The sequence below is a fragment of the Artibeus jamaicensis genome, unplaced genomic scaffold (assembly GCF_021234435.1).
Source record: "Artibeus jamaicensis isolate MK-2021 breed Jamaican fruit bat unplaced genomic scaffold, CSHL_Jam_final contig_886, whole genome shotgun sequence".
NCBI lineage: Eukaryota > Metazoa > Chordata > Mammalia > Chiroptera > Phyllostomidae > Artibeus > Artibeus jamaicensis.
In genome coordinates, this window is record NW_026522002.1 from 438,590 (window position 1) to 457,368 (window position 18,779).

The window sequence follows — 18,779 nt, forward strand, 5'->3', positions numbered from 1 at the left end:
GTGAGTCCAGCTGTTATTCACCAGCTGTGTGACCTCTCTGTGCCTCAGTTTCCTCATCGTCAAAAAGTTTAGGATTAGATGAATTAATGTGCCAAGAATTTAGAACAGAGGCAGGTCTATGCCAAGGGCTTTCATGTGTCATCCATCGTCATTGTCCACTTTGTAGACATGGGTCTAGGAATGATGAGAATAGGACGATGTGGAGAGAATAGCGCCAGGCTTCCCGGGAGGGGCCCTGTTCACCCAGGAACCAGCAGGTCAGTGGAGATGGGAACGGCACCCGCAGCGAGGCGGCCAAGAGGACGCTGGCCCGGCGTAGAGGGCCTTCCACCGCCTGGACCCAGCCTGCCTAGGCCCCGCGCGGAGCACCGGCTCCCCTGAGGACTCAAAGCGCCCTCTCTGGGCGGCCGTCACAGAGTCTGCAGCCAGGAGGGTCCTGGGTTAGCGCGGTGACCAGCTTGAAGGCATGAGGACGACGGAGACCACCCTCCAGCAAGCGCGTGCTGGAGGCCCACACATCCACACCGACCGGTCTCAGGCCCGCCTCCGGTTGCTCGGAGGATGTGGGCGTGGCTTCGCGCAAGCGCAGCTCTCGGGGGACTGGTGCGCGCGGTTGGCGGGAGGCGGTGATAGGCAGGCGGGACGCGCCGATTGGCTGATGTGGCGCGCAGCAGTGGGCGAGTCCCGCAGTGTTGGACCAGAGGAGCATCCGGCGATTGGCGGAATGAAGCGACGGGCGGGTGGGGCGTGCAGATTGGCGGGTGCGGCGCGCGGGGAGGTGGGAGGCGTCTTGAGTGGCTGGAGCGGCGTGGGGACAGGTGGGTCCGGGTCTGTGGGTGTCCCGCGGGCATCGCGGACTGAGCGTCGTCTCGCTGGGTTTCTGCTGTTTTTCCCGAAGCGCCGGCCGTGCTGGGGCCCGGCGGGTCTCCATCCGGCACTGCGGCCTGGGTACAGACCCCGAATCTGCAGGTTTGGTCTGAAAGTTTCAGATTCGTATTCCCCCCCCCCCCATAGAAGTGACTTGTGCCCCGTAGAAGTCGGACACAAGTCACTCATTGCTGTAGTGAGAGGAAGAGGAGCAGTGTGGGGCCCGGTCTGGGCCTGTGTCTGGTAGGGCCACTCCTCCCGCGCCCTGGGACTCAACGCCTGTAGCACATTTCAGGGTCTGTGGCTGCTGCTGGGATGGGGTCAGAAGCCTTTGCTGCCCGGAGCCTTGTTCTTCTCGAGGACACAGACAATAAACTTAAAACGTACCGTTTGTTCGCAGGTAAATGCCAGGAAAAACAAACTTGAAGAAGCCCAGTGCGAGGGAGGGTCGCAGCTGCAGAAGGTGAGATGTGAGCGAAGATGGAGTGTAAACCACTTGATGAGTCCTCCTGGAGACATAAGAGCAGGACTGGTGGGGCAGATCTCAGTGAAATGGGAAATCTTTGGAGAGTTCTGAGCAGAGGACCGACATTTGTTTTATTCTTATCATTTAATAATAGGCTAATTTGGGGTAGGTATATCTGGCCTCATGGCTTGAGATGGAGCGGTGGATGGGGCAGATGAGGAACTAATTCACTTGGGGCATGTGGATCTGAGACCCTGGTAGTTGCTCAAGTGGAGGTGTGGAGCAGGCAGTGGACACCTGAGCTCCAGGTGGGAGACATGTTCCTACGTTTCCTTTTGTCCCTCTTTGGAAGAGACTGCAGGGTGGGACCTTGGTGTCCAACACAGCTGATTCCCGGAAGCAGCTCTGCCCTCACCCGGTGGGGCTGCAGCTCTTCCCTTTTTTTCCAGGTGGCCTGTGGGTGCCGTATGGTCAGCTTGGTGCAGACACACCAGGAGTGTGGCTGCGTGGGGGGTGGGCAGGGGTTGCAACAGTGCGTTTGTGCCCTCACAGTGACCACCTCCTCCTCGGCCTGGGCCAGCGATCTGGACTCCTAGTGCACCATGTTCTCTGAGCAGGCTGCCCAGAGGGCCCACACGCTGCTGTGCCCACCATCAGCCAGCAATGCCACCTTTTCCCGTGTGCCTGTGGCGACGTACACCAATGCCTCACAGCCCTTCCGTCTGGGGGAGCGTAGCTTCAGCCGGCAATATGCCCACATCTATGCCACCCGCCTCATCCAAATGAGGCCCTTCCTAGTGACCCGGGCTCAGCAGCAGTGGGGTAAGTGGCCCATGTAGAGAAGTGTGTCCTCATCAGCCCAGAAGGTACATGAGTGTTTTAGAAATGTCTGAGTGACCTGGTGGAATTCATTTATCCCACTTCCCAGGAACCTTGGGGAGATTAACCTCTTTAAACTTCAGTTTCTCCTTCAGGTAGTGATGAGGATTAAATGAAGGAATTGGTGGGTTTGGAGTTACCCATGGTTCAGTGGCTGGGACAAGGCAGGGCTCGGTTCTAGTAGTAACAGTAATATTTCACAGGGAAATGTCCTTCCTTATCTTAAGTGCAGCGGACCCCCCCATGTGGCAGGCCAGGCACCACTCCTGGAGCTGAGGCCTGGAGGGACTGGGCTCACTGATGTCTCTACTTCTACTCCCGGCCTCCTGTGTTGTTGGGGGTGAAACTCCTGTCCCTTGGGCTCTTCTGTCTTTCCTAAGTACATGGCTTGGGCAATGCAAATCTTCTTCTTTTTCTTTTTTTTTTTAAACACGTTTCATCCTTGGTGATCTCTCCTGCAGTTAAGTTATTCTTAGTGGTGAAGCAGGGCTCCACCTTCAACTTTTGGGTGATGCTGCATTATCCCATTCTCACTGTTCATAAGAGTGGCTTTTCATGTTGTTTTCAATCAGTTAATTTTTCTAAACCGAAACTGTATAGGTGAAACCCTGTCTTACTCATTTTTGCTGCTGCTAGCACCAGGCTCAGGGGTCTCAGCCCTGGCTGGACCTGGCTCACCTGGAAGGCTTTGGAAGCCTGGGTGCCCAGGCCCATCCCACCAGGACAACGGCAGCCCGAGAACACCAGGTCTGGGTCTTCCAGGTTCATCATATCCACTAAAGACAATTTCTGTTTTCTTTATTACCTATGAAGTGTTTTTCACCTCCTGTCACATAAGGGCCTCCTTCCTCTGGCTCCCAGTGGCCTTTTCCTTACTTTCCTGGAAGCCCCAGGGACACCCTTCTCGAGTCCAGTGTCACTGCCACCTTTCAGATGCTTTATAGCAGTACCCTCTCTGGTACCAGATTTCTCTTCCAGCCATGTTGCTGGTGACAGAACTCCCCAGAAGTGGAATCGGCCCTTTCATTCTGCTCACAGCCTGCGGTCAGGAAGTCCCACAGTGGCCCCGAGGAACGGGGCCTTGGTTGACAGTGTCTCACTCATCCGCCTGGCTGCTGATGCTGGCCTCACCCCAAACACCTCCCTGTGACTCCTGGTGTGACCAGGAGTCCCCACTGGAGCTCAGCCTGAGTTGCAGCTCGCCCTGCATTCCCGTGTTTCCTGAACGCACCGGGCCCTTTCTGTCCCTTCGCCAAGCTTGCTCTCTTAGGACTTCAACTTAAATGCCATGCACTCCAAGGGTCCACCTTGGCCATCAGGGCCTTCTCTGCATCTTCGGTCTCAGCTGCTGTTTGTGCTGCTTGTCACAGTGGCTGATCCCTTGTTTATTATTGTAATCTCTTCCTCAAGTGAACACTGGTGCCCACATGCGCCTGGAAGGACAGATGTCCGGTCCTCAGCACAGGGTTCTGTGGCTCTGCCTGGCGCTCAGGACATGTCACTTCATCACTTTCCCCAAAGGACATGGTGGGGCGGTAGCTTCTACTCTGATGTGTTGTCAGGGCTGAGGGAGCTCTGCGCAGTGCTGGGCACGGCCACCTGGGGCTGAGTGCAGGCTTGGATGCTGTGGCTTCAAGGTCTCTGGTTCCCATTGGCACCTGGCATTAGTATCTGGTGCTGGCACAGTCCTCATCTTGTTCTGAATTACTCTTCTCCACTCCCCTGGTGCAGGTCTGTGGCATGTTCTTGGTTATTCCAGGCAGGAAGAAGGGGTCTGGCAAAGCCATGGGCCCTCAGGAACTTGCACCCTCCTCCTTGCCTCAGCAACCCCTGAGAACCAGCCTTGTTCTCATGCATCCCTAGTGCTTCCCTCGTGGTGGCCCCAGGCCCTAGGCAGTCTAGCTCTACAGGGAGCAGGATGGGGTGGGTGTGGGTGCGAAGTTTGATTTTGAGGGATCTCTGTTTTCAGAGGATGTATCATTTGTGGGGAGCTTGGGAGAATCCAGATTCTTTAAGGAACTTGTTATATTTTTAGGACAGGTTATGTTGAGACTCAGCAGATCTAAGAACCAGTGGGGTAGTTTAGCTGTGAGTGAGGGAACACTCTGTTAGTTTTCCGTGGCTGCTGTAAGAACAGCCACAAACTGGGCATCTTAACGCAGAAGCTGATTCTCTCCCAGCTGTGGAGGCAGAAGTCTGAAACGCTGGTGTCAGCAGGGCTGCACCCCCTCGAAGCCTCCAGAGGAGGGTCCTTTCCGCCTCTTCCAACTCCTGTTGACCACTGGTGTTCTGGGCTTGGGACCACATCACTGTGGTCTTAGCACTGCCCTTTCCTTGCCTTCTCTGTGTGTCTGCCCCATTCAGACTGACGCATCCAGGGCCCACCCACATCCCCAGTGCCCTGCCCTCCTGGGGCTGAGGGAGCCTTTAGGTTCAGGCCGCCCTCCGTGGTCTCTCCCTCCAGCAGAAACAGGGCTGCCGGGCTGCTGTGCGTGGTGAGCCCTATGTTGGTGCCCTGGGGCAGGGGACAGGAGTGGTCTCTGAGCTTCCGTCCCTGTGCCCAGGTGGTGGCGTTCCTGTAAAGAAGCTGTGCGAGCTGCAGCCCGGGGAGAAGTGCTGTGTGGTGGGGACGCTCTTCAAGGCCATGCAGCTGCAGCCATCCATCCTGCGGGAGGTCAGCGAGGAGGTGAGGCCGCAGCCTGCAGGTGCCTCCTCCAGAATATGCCCCTGGGGAAGCCAACTGGCCACTTGCCTGAGACCCAGGATTTGGGGCCGAGCCTCTGCCTGTGGGGGCGCTGCGCCGTAGGGCCCTCTTGCTGAGGCGGCACCAGGCCCTGGAGGGCTCTGGCTCCAAGACTGCCTCTTAACCCTGTGTTCCAGCACAACCTGCTACCCCAGCCTCCCCGGAACAAGTACATCCACCCGGATGACGAGCTGGTCTTAGAAGATGAACTGCAGCGTATCAAACTGGAAGGCACCATTGATGTGTCTAAGCTGGTCACAGGTGGGGAGGGGTGGCCCAGGCGTCTTGGTGCTGGTGCACACCTGCATTCCTGGAGCCCTGGGTTTGGGTACAGGCAGCGAGTGAGACCCGGGAAGGGGTCAGTCCTTCCTCCTCTGCCTGAAGGCAGTGATCCCGGGAAGCGGGTCCTGAGTGGGGATTCTCCAGCACGGCAGAGAACTGGCGGGCTTTGCTGTTTGGGTAATGACAGAGGGGGTCCCTTGGGCTCCCCTATGGGGCCTGACGCTGCTGTTCCCAGGGACGGTGCTGGCCGTGCTGGGCGCTGTGGGAGACGACGGCAAGTTCCTGGTGGAGGACCACTGCTTTGCAGGGCTGGCTTTTCAGACACCCATGCCACCCCTTGACCTGGACAGGTGAGTGAGTGCTAGGGTCCTGGGCAGTGGCCCAGGGGACTCTCAGTCACTGGGCTCATAGGTGGCTCCATGTGGCCCACCTGGGGGCGTGGCTGCCTGCTGCCACAGCCCTCAGGAGAATCCCACTTCTCCTGCAGGTTTGTGCTGCTGGTGTCCGGTCTAGGCCTGGGTGGAGGTGGGGGTGAGAGCCTGCTGGGCACCCAGCTGCTGGTGGACGTGGTGACGGGGCAGCTGGGGGACGAGGGGGAGCAGTGCAGTGCTGCCCATATCTCCCGGGTCATCCTTGCTGGGAACCTCCTCAGCCACAGCACCCAGAGCAGAGACTCCATCAACAAGGTGCGCACCCACCTGCCTCAGCAGCCCTCCTTCCCCTGAGTCGGGCACAAGCTCTCCCCAGCCTGTGGGTAGCGCCCTGCAGCAATGCTTGGACCACCTCTGCCTGGGGCCTGCCCTGACTCAGGCCCTGCTTTCTGTCCCCCATGGGGAGGGCTTTGCTGTGCTCCCAACCTGGGTACCCAGGTCGGGCTCAGTGTCCCTTTGCTCTGACGCTCGTTTGGGGCCTCACAGCCTGCGTGGGCTCTACTCCTAGGCCAAGTACCTGACCAAGAAAACCCAGGCAGCCAGTGTGGAAGCCATCAAAATGCTAGACGAGATCCTCCTGCAGCTGAGTGTGAGAGATCGGGGCTGGCAGGGTGGGGCTGGACACGGCGAGGCTGCCAGTGGGCACCGAAGGCAGGCAGGAGAAGGCAGATGGGAGGGCCCCTGCGGGGCTGCACAGAGGGTGCCAGGCCCTGAGGCCCTCCTGCCCTGTGCCTTCCAGGCCTCGGTGCCCGTGGACGTGATGCCAGGTGAGTTCGACCCAACCAACTACACGCTCCCCCAGCAGCCCCTGCACCCCTGCATGTTCCCACTGGCCACCGCCTACTCCACGCTCCAGCTGGTCACCAACCCCTACCAGGCTACCATCGATGGAGTCAGGTACCAGCATAGCCACACTCCACCCTGACCCCTGGCCTTTTGCCTCAGTGGCACTGGGAGGGGAGAATTACCCACCTCAATTGGCCTCTTTCTCGGGGGTGGCTGGGGACACCACCCCCCACAAGAGTGCCAGGTGAGCTCCTGGCTGGTGTGGGAGGAATGTGGGTGTCAGCCCCCCAGCCTAGGGGTTAGCTTGCTTTGCCTTGCAGGTTCCTGGGCACAGCGGGACAGAATGTGAGTGACATTTTCCGGTACAGCAGCATGGAAGATCACTTGGAAATCCTAGAGTGGACCCTGCGAGTCCGTCACATCAGCCCCACAGCCCCTGACACACTGGGTAATAGAAGGGACTCCGCCACGTGGGGTGGGACCAAAGAACAGGAGGTTGCTGGTCCCCATGGTGCTTGGAGGGTCCTCGGTGCGGGTTTGCACTCGCTGCCCCGGCGGGGCCTCTCTGAGGAAGAGCCTCAGGGCCTGGTGCTGCTCCAGAAGCCACTCTAGAGTCGCAGCCCTGGCTCAGCCACAGGCCCCTTCCCCAGGTTGCTACCCTTTCTACAAAACTGACCCGTTCATCTTCCTGGAGTGCCCGAATGTCTATTTCTGTGGCAACACCCCCAGCTTTGGCTCCAAAATCATCCGAGGTGAGTTTGGTCTTCAGGGGGCCCCAGGCATGCACTGGTATAAGGGACTTGCTCCCAGCCGGGAACAAGGCTCTCAGAGAAGACAACCCACACTGGAGCCTCAGGCCCAGCTGGCACTGATGTTATGAGTGTGCTGGCCAGGGGCTGGCATCGTCTGCGCCTGCATGGTGGGGTCAGCTCACCTCTGGTCAGCATCACCTGAGACTTTGACCTCTGTGGTGTCCATGACCCTTGCCATTTCTGGTCCAAAGAAGCTGTGTGGTCAGCATGCCCACGGTGTTTACTCCTGGGTACTTGGGTGACTTCCTCTGAAACAGGGCTCACCCAGAACCTAAAGTGGGTCCCCACGTGACTCGCTTGCAGGCCCAGAGGACCAGACTGTGCTGCTGGTAGCCGTGCCGGACTTCAGCGCCACACAGACTGCCTGCCTTGTGAACCTGCGCAGCCTGGCCTGCCAGCCCATCAGCTTCTCAGGCTTTGGGGCAGAGGACGATGACCTGGAAGGGCTGGGCCTGGGCCCCTGAGCCAGGAGGGCAGCCTGTCTGCAGGCCCTATCCATTGTTCCTGCTGTGTCAGCACCGAGGCAGCTTGTCTTTGTGAATAAATAAAGCCTGACCCTTAGCTGGTGTTGACCTGCTGGACAGGGTGGACCTGGGGCTGGGCCCTCCCGCGGAGGAAGACCCCACAGGTTGAGGCTCCCTCCTGCTGCCCTCACCCCAAGTCAGTCAGTAGGGTCAGTGGTCAATGACACGTGTGCCATGAGCTGGTTTATTGTGTGGCTTGGGCTGGTGGAGAAGTCTGCCTTGGGCTCGCTGGGCCACCCCTCCCCCTCCCACCCCCCCCACCGCAGCATGTGTCCTCTCTGAGGTCCACAACGAGGCTAACCCTGGCTCTCAGGTGTTGGTGACACTCACACCCACACAGGGGGCCTTAACTGCTGATGGCTGTTGAGCCGGCCCAGCGACATGGCCCTTGGCATGAGCCTGGCATTCTCAGAAGTCCCCAAAGTTCACTGTGTAGGTCTCGACTGTGGTAAAGGGGAACTCTGGGCCTGTGACCACCTCCTCCTCTTCTTCCTCCTCCGGCCCCAACTCTGTCCCAAACTCTGTCACCACCTCTGTGTAGGTCTCTGTCTCAGACTCCTCCCAGTTGGCTGTGGTCTCAGGTACAAAGTGCCAGGGCTCCAGGGTGGAGCTGGGGGCAGGGGAGGGGGCAAGGGAGGGGGTGGGGAGCAACGTGGGGGGCAACGTGGGGGGCAACGTGGAGGTGGTGGCTGGCCCCGCAGTGGTGTTGAGGCGACGGAGCCGCATCTGTTCACGCATGCGCAGCCGATACTGCAGGCGTCGCTGCTGCAGGCGCCGCTGCTGGGGCGTCATAGGAAGTGAAGGGTCTATACGTAGGATGGGCCGGTTCCCGTTCATGGCCAAGATCTCACGGATGCGTTTCCAGTTAGAGCGGGCCAGGATGAAGTTGCACTGAGTGGCCCCAATGTCATAATCCACATTGCAGGTCTTGGCGCTTGGCGTGTAGCCCTCTGCCTGGGCTGTGACCCGGTACTCCCCTGGGTTCAGGATGCGCCAGTAATCACCGCCACTGGCTGCAAAGAGAGATGGGCTCAGCTGTGCGAGGGCACCCCCTCCCAGGCTCCAGACCCCCTCTGCCTGGGGGCAGACCCTAGACCCTCTGGAGGCATTGAAGGAGCGGGACCTGCTGGCATAGGCCTGGGCTCACCGGCCAAGACCAACACAGCTTTGGGCCCCCACCTGGATTAGTGGGGTAGAGGTGTACATATAGGTACCTGTCTTCACACCATGGTTAATGCCGCTCACGGAGATGGTGGCATTGGCAATAGGGATGCCTTGTTCATCTGTCACAACCCCCTTGATGCCGCGGTGAACCTGCAAGAAGGCAGTGAGGGCGGGTGTCCACATGCTGACCCTTGCACCCACTCCCAGCACTGTCCAGGCCCCTCTGGGCCAGAGTTCCCTAGGACCCTGTCCCAGCCCTTCCCAGCCACTGCCCAGGCTGTGCCTACCCTTCCCCAGCACCCACCTGCTCCATGAAGGTGAGCAGGGCTTCCTTGTTGTTCTCCCATTCTCGGGGAAGCTCACTCTCGTGCGGGAACTTGTCGCAGCCCAGGTAGATGGAAAGCTCCAGGCAGTTGGTGTGCAGGTAGCTGAAGTCATTGATGGCTGTGTGGGAGCAGGTGGAACCGCGGTCAGCCTCGCCCTGCTCCACACTGAGCACCCACCACAGCCCCTCCCCTGCCAACTCACTTCCGGATCTGGGGTTCCATTTGGCCCCATTGACGATGCCCATGCCCCCGGTGTGGTCCTGAGCCTGGCAACCTCCCCGGTAGGGCTCAGTCATGGTGAGGTGGGTGGAGGCGAAGGAAATGGCCAGCCAGCGGAAGATGGCATGATCCGGGGTCTCCTGGGCCTCAGACACTTCGTCCTCATCCTCCCCGCGGGCAGCTGCCAGAGCGGCGGCCAGCAGCTGCTCCTGGCTGGGTGTGCGTGCCATGTCATAGGGGTAGGACACAAGCCGCTCGCCACCGTTGAGGTTCGCCCCCAGCACGAACGGGTACTTCTCCATCCAGGCGATGATGGCCCGGACCTCCGTGGATACCTGGGGGCGGCCCTGCGTGAGGCCTGGGCCGTATTTCCACCACCCTCCACAGATACCAGGAATCAGCCCTCCCACCCCATCCCTCCAACACCTTGCGTCAGTGCCCAGAACTCCAGGGCCCGGGGCCACGGCTGTTCCCAAGGCCCTGCTGGCCAGGCGGCAGACTCACCGTGGCATCCGGGGAGAGGTAGCGTTCAGGGATGGGCAGGTTGTTATTGGGGACCCGGTAAGGGACCCATTTCCTCTCCTCAGCTCCCCAGAGCACAGAGTTGAGATCTGGGAAGTCCTCATAGATGTCGAAGCCTTCCTCAGTCCACAGCCCCAGTGCCCAGTTCCCAAACTCGGAGCCCTGGGTGCATGAAGGTAGGGGTGGGGGTGTCAGCAAAAGGCGGTCTAGCCTGCACCCACCAGCTCCACATCACCTGCCCTCCACCACCACAAGCCACTGCCCAAGTCCCTCTACCCTACACCCACCATCTGTGCTGCCACCTCATAGCCATCGGGGTTCAGCGAGGGCACCAAGTGGATGCGAGTGTCATGCACCAGGCTGCGCACGCGGGGGTTTCCGTCACGGTACTCGCGGCAAAGGTATTGCATGAGCAGCAGCAGCAGCTCACGGCCCAGGACCTCGTTACCATGGATCCCCGCTGTATAGCGGAACTCGGGCTCCCCTGTGCAAGGGCAGGATCCTCAGCAGCCACTCAGCCCACTGAGGCTGGGAGATTCGAGGAAGGACCAAACTGTCCTCCTCACTCAGAGGGCATATGTGGCTGAGGCTTGTAGGGCCCAGCAAGACAGACAGGGACCCCCAGAGGAGTTCCAAGAACAGGTGTAGGTGGTGAGCTGGGAACATTAAGGCATAGGCTAAGCTACAGTGTGGGCTTTGCCTTTGATCTGTTGGGAGTGAGGCCAGGTCTCTGGGGGCTCAGGGGGCCTCACCCAGCTCATGGTCTCCAGGGTTGTCAGAGATCTCCATGGCGTAGATCTTTAGCCCCCGGGAGCTCTTCCCCAGACTGTACGTGCGGGTGATGGTGGGGCACTCCTCATTTACCACCTTCATCAGCTGTGTGGGAGAGGACACAAGTCACACAGCCCAGCAGGGAGCATGGCCACCCCACTGTGGGGGAGTGGGGGGACAGGGCCCAGGAGAAAACCTCGCTGGTAGGGGCAGCCCCTGCAGGGCCTGCTCTTAGGAGGCTGTGTGTGGGATGGGAGCAGAACGGAGCTCCCACACAAGCTCCAGTTAGCCTCAAGCCTGAGCCCTGGACAGATGACCTGCCCTGGGATGAGCCCCCCACCTGGCGCATGTCCTTGTAGCTGTGGTGCCGGAAGTCCAGGTTGTCAGTGGTGACCACCTCATTCTGGGTGTAGTAGCTGTGGACAGCTGCAGAGGGTGGGCATAAGGGCCCTGAGCTGGCAAGCTGCCAGCCCAGCCCCACCCCCCAGCCCTGCCACCCTCACCGCCCCCCCACACTCACAGGACATGGGGCAGCCCAGCACCTCCAGGCGCATGCACTGGCTGCCATTCCAGGTGAGGGGGTACACACGGATGAAGCGGGCTACCACCGGCTCCGGGAGCTCGCTCAGCACCGGTGTGTCCTTGTCTACGTTCCCGTGGAAGGTCTGGGGAAAAGCAGGCCTCAGAGCACCACTCCACCCTGGGCCAGCCCACAGTGGGCACAGGAGCCACTGCACCACACACCCCTGAGGGCACAGGCACCCACCATTTCCTCATAGCCATTGGTGTACATCGTCCATGTCTGGCTGTCGTTGCTGAAGCCCACGAAGAAGGAGGTCACGAAGTCATCACTGGGGAGCGGACGGTGGTTGGCGGTCAGGGTGAGGCGGGTCTCCAGCCCAGGTCTCAGGCCCTCAGCTGGCTGAGGCCCCTCTCCTGGGCCCAAGAACTTAAGAGCTAGCAGGGGTGCCTGGTCCAGTGGCTCCTGTGCTCACTGTGTGGCCATGGACGGGTGGTTGGCTTATCTGGACAGTGTCACAGCTGGGAAGTGGCTGGGGCCCTGGGGTGCTCACTGAAATCTCTCCAATGGGACTTGGAGCCGGGCCTGGGGCTGCCCACCCACCCGCTACCTGTGAGCCTACGTACTGGACGCTGGAGTCGCGGCCCTGGGTGATGACACCGGTGAACCTGGTGGTCCTCCTGGTGTCCACCTCGATCCACTGGCTCTGTGCGTCGTCCTCAGCACACCAGGCCCCGTCGTAGTAGTCGTCCTCAGTGGTACCAGCCTGGGGAGCAGGGGTGGCTGAGTGGGTGCAGGAGACCACCCAGCTGGGAGAGGGCACACCCCAGCACCCACCTGCATGTTGAGCCGGCCACGCTGGGCCCCCAGGCCGTGGCGCAGCATAGAGGAGGCCCGAATCTGGTTGTCCTCGATGCGGTGTGACTCCATCCCAATGGGGGGGCACTCTGCAGACACGGCACTCCAGGCTGCCACCTATGGCTCCACTCCTCCCTCCACCACATGCAGAACCGGGGCCCCGGAGCCTTCTCCCCTCTCACATGTGGCCTTGGGTGGTGGGGGGTCACTTGCCCCAGCTCCCTCAAACACCCTCTGCCCCCACCCCCCAGGCCCCTCACTCACTGACTTTCTCTGCTGGAGCCCACTCTTCTAGCTCCTCGCCCTTCCGGGGCCCTGGGGACAATGAAGGGAGGATGGTGCTGAGGGTCCAGGAGCACCCAGCACTTCAGCTGCTCTGCCACCAGGACCCAGGCTGCGAGGGCCCAGCGGCCCGCCCCAGACACACACCTTTGTGGTCCTTGCCCTTCTCCAGTGTCCATCTGTCCTCCGTCTCCTCTTCCTTGGGGCTGCTGCCCTCCTTTTTGGGTTTCTCTGAACAGTGGGAGGGCCTGTCACTTAGCCCTGGGCTTGAAGGGGCTTGTGGGGGCAGGCTGAGCTGGGGCAGGTAGGTGGAGGTGGGTGGCGTGGGGTGGAGGGGGTGGGAGCAGCAGGATTCTACTCACTCAGCTCCTCCTTCTCCTCATCGGTCTCCAGCCCAGTGTCCGGCTTGTGGGGTTTGGGTGGCCGGAAGTAATAGTCCACTGGGGGAGGGAGAGCCCTGCTGAGGTGGCTGATGCGACCCCCAGGGCCCCACAGCACAGCCAGAGCTCCTGGGTTCTGGAGCTCAGAAATCACAGGGGCTCAGGAGGAGGGGCTGTCCTCCTGGAGGGGGGAGGGGGGAGCAGAGGGGAGTCTCAGGAAGAAAAGGCCGACAGAGAGGGTGGGGGAGGGAGGGGTTGAAGGAAGAGCAGAGTCAGGAACCAGGAAGGTGTGGAGGGAAGGCCCAGCCTGAGCAAGGGGAGCAGACTAGGGCAGCACAGCTGGTGGCATGTGGGGACACCAGGGTCACTGCCACCATGCAGGCCCTCTGATGTGGGCAGGGGGCAGGGCACTCACTGCTGTCATAGTCGGGGATCACGTAGCCATCCCCATAGTCGGGGGGCAGCAGGGGTGGCAGGGGCTTCAAAGGCGGCTCTGTGGAAGTGAGAGTCAGGGGTGGGCACACAACCTCTCGCCAGACATCCCCCTCCCCCTCTGCCCCATCCTACCGGTCCTTTCCTTCTCCTCTGGGGTAGCCACCCCCTGCCCCCGGGGCTCGGTCTTCTCCTCTGGACGCTCAGGCCAGGGCCTCTCGGATCTCCTCCTGCTGGGGGGCGGTCTGGGTGGCTTCTGGCGCCGGATGTACTCAACTGGGGGAGAGGGTGGGCTGAATGGGCAGGGCATCAGAGCTGGGAGAACAGGTGAACCCCAGGGCCAGGCATCTGGGTCAAGATGGGGAGGTGGGGCCAGGTGGTAGCCGCCCAGTGGGCTCCTACTAACAGTCTTCATAGTCTTCCCTCTCGATCTGGTCATTGTAGTCCAGTGTAGGCTGCTCGGTCTCCTCCTCTGGCTCTGGGGGAAATGCCAGTGGCAGCCTCATGAAGACACTCCCCGACACCCCGACCCTGGCACCCGGGAAACCCAGTGAGCCCGGGTGGCTGGTCTCCCAACCAGGTGGGTGCTGCCCACTCACCAGGCTGGCGTTCTGCACGGGCCTCGCCTGTTGGACCCTGCCAAGGACTCGGGAGGGCCCCACCTGAAACGGAAACCCCAGCGCAGATCAACAGGAGGCCTGTGCCCCCACAGACGACTCCAAGAGCCCCTGCCCTCCTGGGCCCCGCTGACACCTCCAGAGCCTCAGCTCACTCCCAGGATGCCCGGACAGCCCTGCCCTCAGCACCCTGCTGGCACTGCTGGGGCCAGGTGAGCAGATGGGCGACCTGGGGAGCACAGGCCCTGCTGTCAGTGAGGCCCGGCCACTGAGCGGCCCCAGCACAGGGGCCCCTGACAGGCTCTGAGTCCAGCACACACGAGGAATGGCTCTGGATGGGGTCTAAGAGACAGATTCCAGAACAGGGGACAAGAAGCCCCCAGGGAGGCCACCAGTCCCCCCAGTGACCTGAGGGAGCTCCAACCCAACCACCTGGGGGCCCAAGAGTTTACAGGAAGCAGGGGCTTGGGGACCCACCAGGGACCCCCTCCCATCTCGCTCCCCACAGTGGGGCAGGGCAGAGCCCACCACCCAGGACCACCAACACACACCTTCCTCCTGCAGCAGTTCCTTGGGGCTGGGACTCAGGGGTGGGGGCAGTGGCCACCATGGGGCTTCTGAGGGGGCTGGGGTGGGAGGCCTCTTCCCTGCCAGGGGCCTCTTGGTGGCTTTGGGTGGCTTCTCCTTGGGCTTCTTAGTGGCCTTGGGTGGCTTTTCCTTGGGCTTCTTAGTGGCCTTGGGTGGCTTGGCCTTGGGTGGCTTCTCCTTGGGCTTCTTAGTGGCCTTGGGTGGCTTCTCCTTGGGCTTCTTGGGTGGCCTGGGGGACCCTTCCAGCAGCTTCTTAGTTGCCTTGGGGCCTTTGTCCTTCTTCCCTTTCTTCCCCTTGTCTTTGGCCTTTTCTGGAGGTGCTGTCCAAGAGGCAGATGTAGGCCCCATTGATGGAGAGCCCACTCTGTGCCCCTCGCGGGTCCCAACAAGCTGAGCATAGGGCTCCTGCGTACCCCACATTTTTCAGGTTGGGAGGTTAAGTCACTTGCCTCAGCGACACATCTGGGCTCAGGGGCCCACAGACCCACCCTCACCATGGTGGCCCCGCCCCCACGGCAGGCCCTTGGCCTCCCAGTGGTCTCTGTCGGGGAGCAAAGGCCCCTCGCAGTGTGCCCCTTCCTGATGCATCCCCTCAACCATTCTGTGCTGGACATGGAAGGCACCCAGGTGACTAAGCCATCCTGGTCTCAGCAGGGGGAATACCCCCATCTCCAGGGGGAGGTGGTCTCATTCCTGACAACTGCCAGGGGAAGTAAAAGGTACAGGGCAGGGACAGGGCTAGACCTCCGGAAGCTCCCTGCAGGGGCAGGAAAAGCTTCCAAAGTCAGGGGCACCTGTGGGCAAGGCCTTGCTGAGAAGGAGGGGTCTGGGGTGGTTGGAAGCTGTAATCAACAGGGGGTCCTGGCGTCCGCATAGGGGACAGAGCACAGGGACAGGGGCCAGCGGGACTGCAGCTGCTAACCCATCTCAGAGTTGGGCAGGGAGCGGGGGCATGAGGCAGAGAATGTAAAGGGGGGTGTGGGGCAAGTGGTGGGAACCCAGGGAAGTTTACAGAACGCAGACCTGGGAGCCCCAGCGACAGTGAGAGGCCAGAACAGCGAGCCTGGAATGTGAGGTAGAGGTGGGGGAGACTCAGCGGGTCCCAGGACCAGCTCCCACCCAGGATGGGGAAGGGGGGCCAGGAAAGCTCCAGAGTAGGGGCAAGAACTGCTGGCCTGAGGAATGCGGGTGGTGGGTCAGAGTCTCCTGGGAGAGAGACCAGCCAGACCCCCGCCCTCCTCCCCAAGGCACAAGGAGCCACGGAGGCACCAACGACTGGTTATGTAAGAGGCTGGACAACATGCTTCCCTGATGTATCATCTCACTGAGTTCTCACAACAAGCCCTCCTGTTGGGGAGGGGGGGGGGGGGGCGGTCTCCTCCTTCGTGCCCAGGGAACAGGAGCCAGGCAGGAGGGGCTGGGGACCCTTCTGGGGGAGGCTGAGGCTCGCACTGGGCAGTGACTCCAGCACAGCCAGCGTGAGCCACGGACAGGCTGAGTTGCCGTTTGGGATGGCAGGGCGATTCTCAGCACCAACCTGGGGAGAGGACAGCAAAGTCCCCTCCTGTCGGCTCAAGTCTAGTGCCCCTGGGCCACTGAGCACTGGGAATGAGGGCCGATAGGAGCTATTGGGCAGCGGACCTGCTGCATGTGTCTCGGTGTCCAAAGGGCCACAAGCCAGCACGGATCGAGGCCTGGCACGGTGTCCCGCAGACATCTGGGCAGTCCCGTGCCTTAAAGCGCCACTCCTCAGCCAAGCGGACTGGATAGCGGCCAGACCCTGAAGAGGCCCGCCATTCTCACCTGAGGTGCGGGGTGCCCCGAGGCCCCCATCAAGTCAAGTCGGGGCCACCACTGCCCGGCTCTTACCCTCTCCGGCCACCCCTAGGCGCGCCCCCGGCTTGCCCCCGGTCTGGGCTTTGCGGTCGCGCAGGGTAGGCTCAGGGGGCGGAGGGGGCTCCAAGTCTTCCTTCTGGGGCTCGAGCTCCAGCTCAGCCAGGAAGCCCTCGAGGAACTCCTCGATCTCGTCGTCCGTCAGCACAGTCTGCGGGCGCCCCCCCGGGCACAGCGCCAGCAGCGCCAGGAGGAGGCCGAGCAGGGGCACCCCCCGCACAGCCGCCATGGCAGCGACACGCGTGGGGGGCAGGGGGCAGGGGGCAGAAGCCGGGGATGGGGGCGGGGATGGGGAGGGGCGCGAGAGGAAGCCGGGGTGGGGCGTGGGGGGCTCCGGGGTGAGGCGCGGGAGGAATCCGAGATGGGGCGCGCGGGGGCTTCGGCTCCGGCAGTGGCTTAGGGGTCTGTGGGGAAGCAGGGGTGGCAGGAGATTCCGAGGTGCTGCGGTGGCTGAGAGCTCGGGCCCCGCGTGGCGCGCTCTGGTGCGGACCGCCCTCTCCAAAGCTCCAGCGGCAGCCGGAGCGGGGGCGTCGGGGCTTCCGGAACCGGCTTCCCCACCCCCAGGGTAGGAGGAGGAGGTAGAGGAGGAGCTGGGCGTGGATAGAGGGTCTGCGCGGGGGTGGTGCCGGCCAAGCCGCGGGCTCCGCGCGCTTGGCACTTCCCGGAGCCCAGACGGGGGTGGCGTCCCGTGCTGGAGGCCTGTGGGAAGGGAGAGTCGAAGTGGATGGGAAGTCCTAAGGGTGCGTCCACAGCACCTCCCTGTCTCCAGCCAGCTCGGACCAGGAGGCGTGATGCCTCCGAGCCCGCTGGAGGTGACTGGGAACGCTGGTAGTGGAGCCAAGCTGGGGACTGTGGCCTTCTCCCCATTTCGGCCGCGGAAGGGTCTTGAGGGCACCTGGTCAACCCGTGGTTCCTTCTCTGGGGGCTTGGACCGGCAGCTCTGTCATGCAGATGTGCAGCCAACCTCCAAAGCCCATGATGAACCCGCCCTGTGCCTCCTGCTGGACCTTGGGAACCCACGCTCTGGTGGGGCAGGAGCAAAGCTGTCTGGGACAGGCCCGCTGCTCTGCGAGGGGCAGGAGCCCCAGGAAAAGTGCCCCTGCCTCCCAGGTCTTGGCACACTGGGCCAGGTTTGGAGAAGGACAGAGATGGAGCAGGTTGGAAGGAGACTTTTCATTAAGTTTGTCTGTGTAAGTCACAGGAATGGGCCGTCAGGGGTACGGAGATTTCCATAGAAGTTCAAGGGTGTCTTGCATACACCTGCACTCCCAGCCACCGAGGGAGGGTACCTGGACGCCTATTAAGAACCTAGCAAGGAGGTGGAAGGCAACAGCCCACTTCCCTGGCTTCTGAAGCAGATGGTGCACCCAGGTGAGATCAAAGGCCAGTTGCAGGGGCTGTACCTGTGAGCTCAGCTCCACGTGGAAGATATGGGGCCTCAAGAGGAGGCCAGATTCTGCCCAGCTGGGGAGAGGGTGTGTGCCTTCCATCCAATGGAGCTGTGTGCGAGGATGCACAACAGACGTAACAGCCACTCGCCACTCAAACAGGCACAGGCTGCGCCCACCTCCACCATTTCTTTTACTATTGCCCACAGTGGTAGGAACCCACTGCTCCTCCACCAGCTGAGGTGCCAGACAGCCCTTGTCTCTTTCCTCTCCTCTTTCCAGAACCAGAACGCAGGTCAGGACACCCTGGGCCCTCCACGGCTCTGGCCAGCCTGAGTGGGCAGCAGCCAGGGGACCCAGGGGTGGGGGGCAGCTGCCAGTTCAGCCTGGACTGGAAGGCTTTGCCTCCTCTCACCCCTTCCTTTTCAGGCCCTTCCTTCACTTCCTGCTGGCTCAGCCTTGTCCTGAACAAGGCAGTGGGACTGTGTCGAGAGCTGGGCCCCCTAGGCCATCTGGTCTCATGTCACCTTCTGCCCCTCACTGGTGTCCCCAGCCCTGGAGGTGCAGTACCTGCTCGAGCTGTGCTTAGCACAGTGGCAGCACCCGTTTCCCTGGGAGACGAGTGCACCCCTGGGCTCAGCCCCCAGCAGGCCTCCTTGTCTTGGCCGTCCCTGCCATGTGTCTCTGCGCTGGTCTGCCAGCAGGCAGGCGAAGCCAGCTCTTTTCCATAAATGGCCTGCCCCACGCTGCTGGGACTGCCCTGGAATTTGCTCTCTAGCCCCCAGCTGAGTGGGAAGCAGGGAGGCTGGAGGCTATGGAGCGTCACTTCCCCACAGAGGCCAGTTCCGCTGGCTCACACATGGATCAGATTTGGGCCCAGCATTCTCTGCCAGGGAAAATAGAAGCCATGAAAACATTAAGAAGGGATAGAAAACCTTTCGCTCACCACAGTGAGTCACCACCAGGAACACGAGCAACGGCCTCGTGCGGAGCTGGGCCCCTGAGTGGGGCCAGGGAGTGGGGGCCCTT

At 61.5% G+C, this 18,779-nt stretch overlaps 2 protein-coding genes across 4 annotated transcripts; one reads left to right on the forward strand and one right to left on the reverse strand.

Moving 5' to 3' along the window:
- Window positions 1–715: 715 nt before the first annotated feature.
- On the forward strand, window positions 716–7,827 carry POLD2 (DNA polymerase delta 2, accessory subunit). Of its 3 annotated transcripts, none has more exons than XM_037150278.2 (12): window positions 716–778; window positions 1,268–1,330; window positions 1,886–2,155; window positions 4,777–4,898; window positions 5,093–5,216; window positions 5,473–5,587; window positions 5,725–5,923; window positions 6,177–6,257; window positions 6,408–6,565; window positions 6,775–6,902; window positions 7,105–7,206; window positions 7,570–7,827. In XM_037150278.2, exons 3-12 carry the CDS (start codon window positions 1,936–1,938, stop codon window positions 7,728–7,730), a joined length of 1,410 nt encoding a protein of 469 aa, XP_037006173.1. In that variant the 5' UTR covers window positions 716–778; window positions 1,268–1,330; window positions 1,886–1,935; the 3' UTR covers window positions 7,731–7,827. The 3 variants fall into 3 exon arrangements, with proteins under 3 accessions (XP_037006173.1, XP_037006171.1, XP_037006172.1); XM_037150276.2 differs by having other exon boundaries at window positions 737–818; XM_037150277.2 differs by lacking the exon at window positions 716–778 and adding an exon at window positions 828–969.
- Window positions 7,828–7,989: 162 nt separating this feature from the next.
- AEBP1 (AE binding protein 1) lies at window positions 7,990–17,021 on the reverse strand. The gene is made up of 21 exons (XM_037150275.2): window positions 16,339–17,021; window positions 14,433–14,789; window positions 13,864–13,926; window positions 13,671–13,742; window positions 13,400–13,540; window positions 13,248–13,325; window positions 12,815–12,892; window positions 12,600–12,683; window positions 12,435–12,485; window positions 12,150–12,259; window positions 11,939–12,078; window positions 11,559–11,643; window positions 11,313–11,457; window positions 11,133–11,218; window positions 10,774–10,897; window positions 10,309–10,505; window positions 10,004–10,183; window positions 9,483–9,834; window positions 9,259–9,398; window positions 9,005–9,104; window positions 7,990–8,803 (listed from the first exon to the last, which is right to left on the reverse strand). The coding sequence occupies exons 1-21, from the start codon at window positions 16,589–16,591 to the stop codon at window positions 8,199–8,201; spliced, it is 3,441 nt and encodes a 1,146-aa protein (XP_037006170.2). The 5' UTR covers window positions 16,592–17,021; the 3' UTR covers window positions 7,990–8,198.
- Between the last annotated feature and the right edge of the window lie 1,758 nt (window positions 17,022–18,779).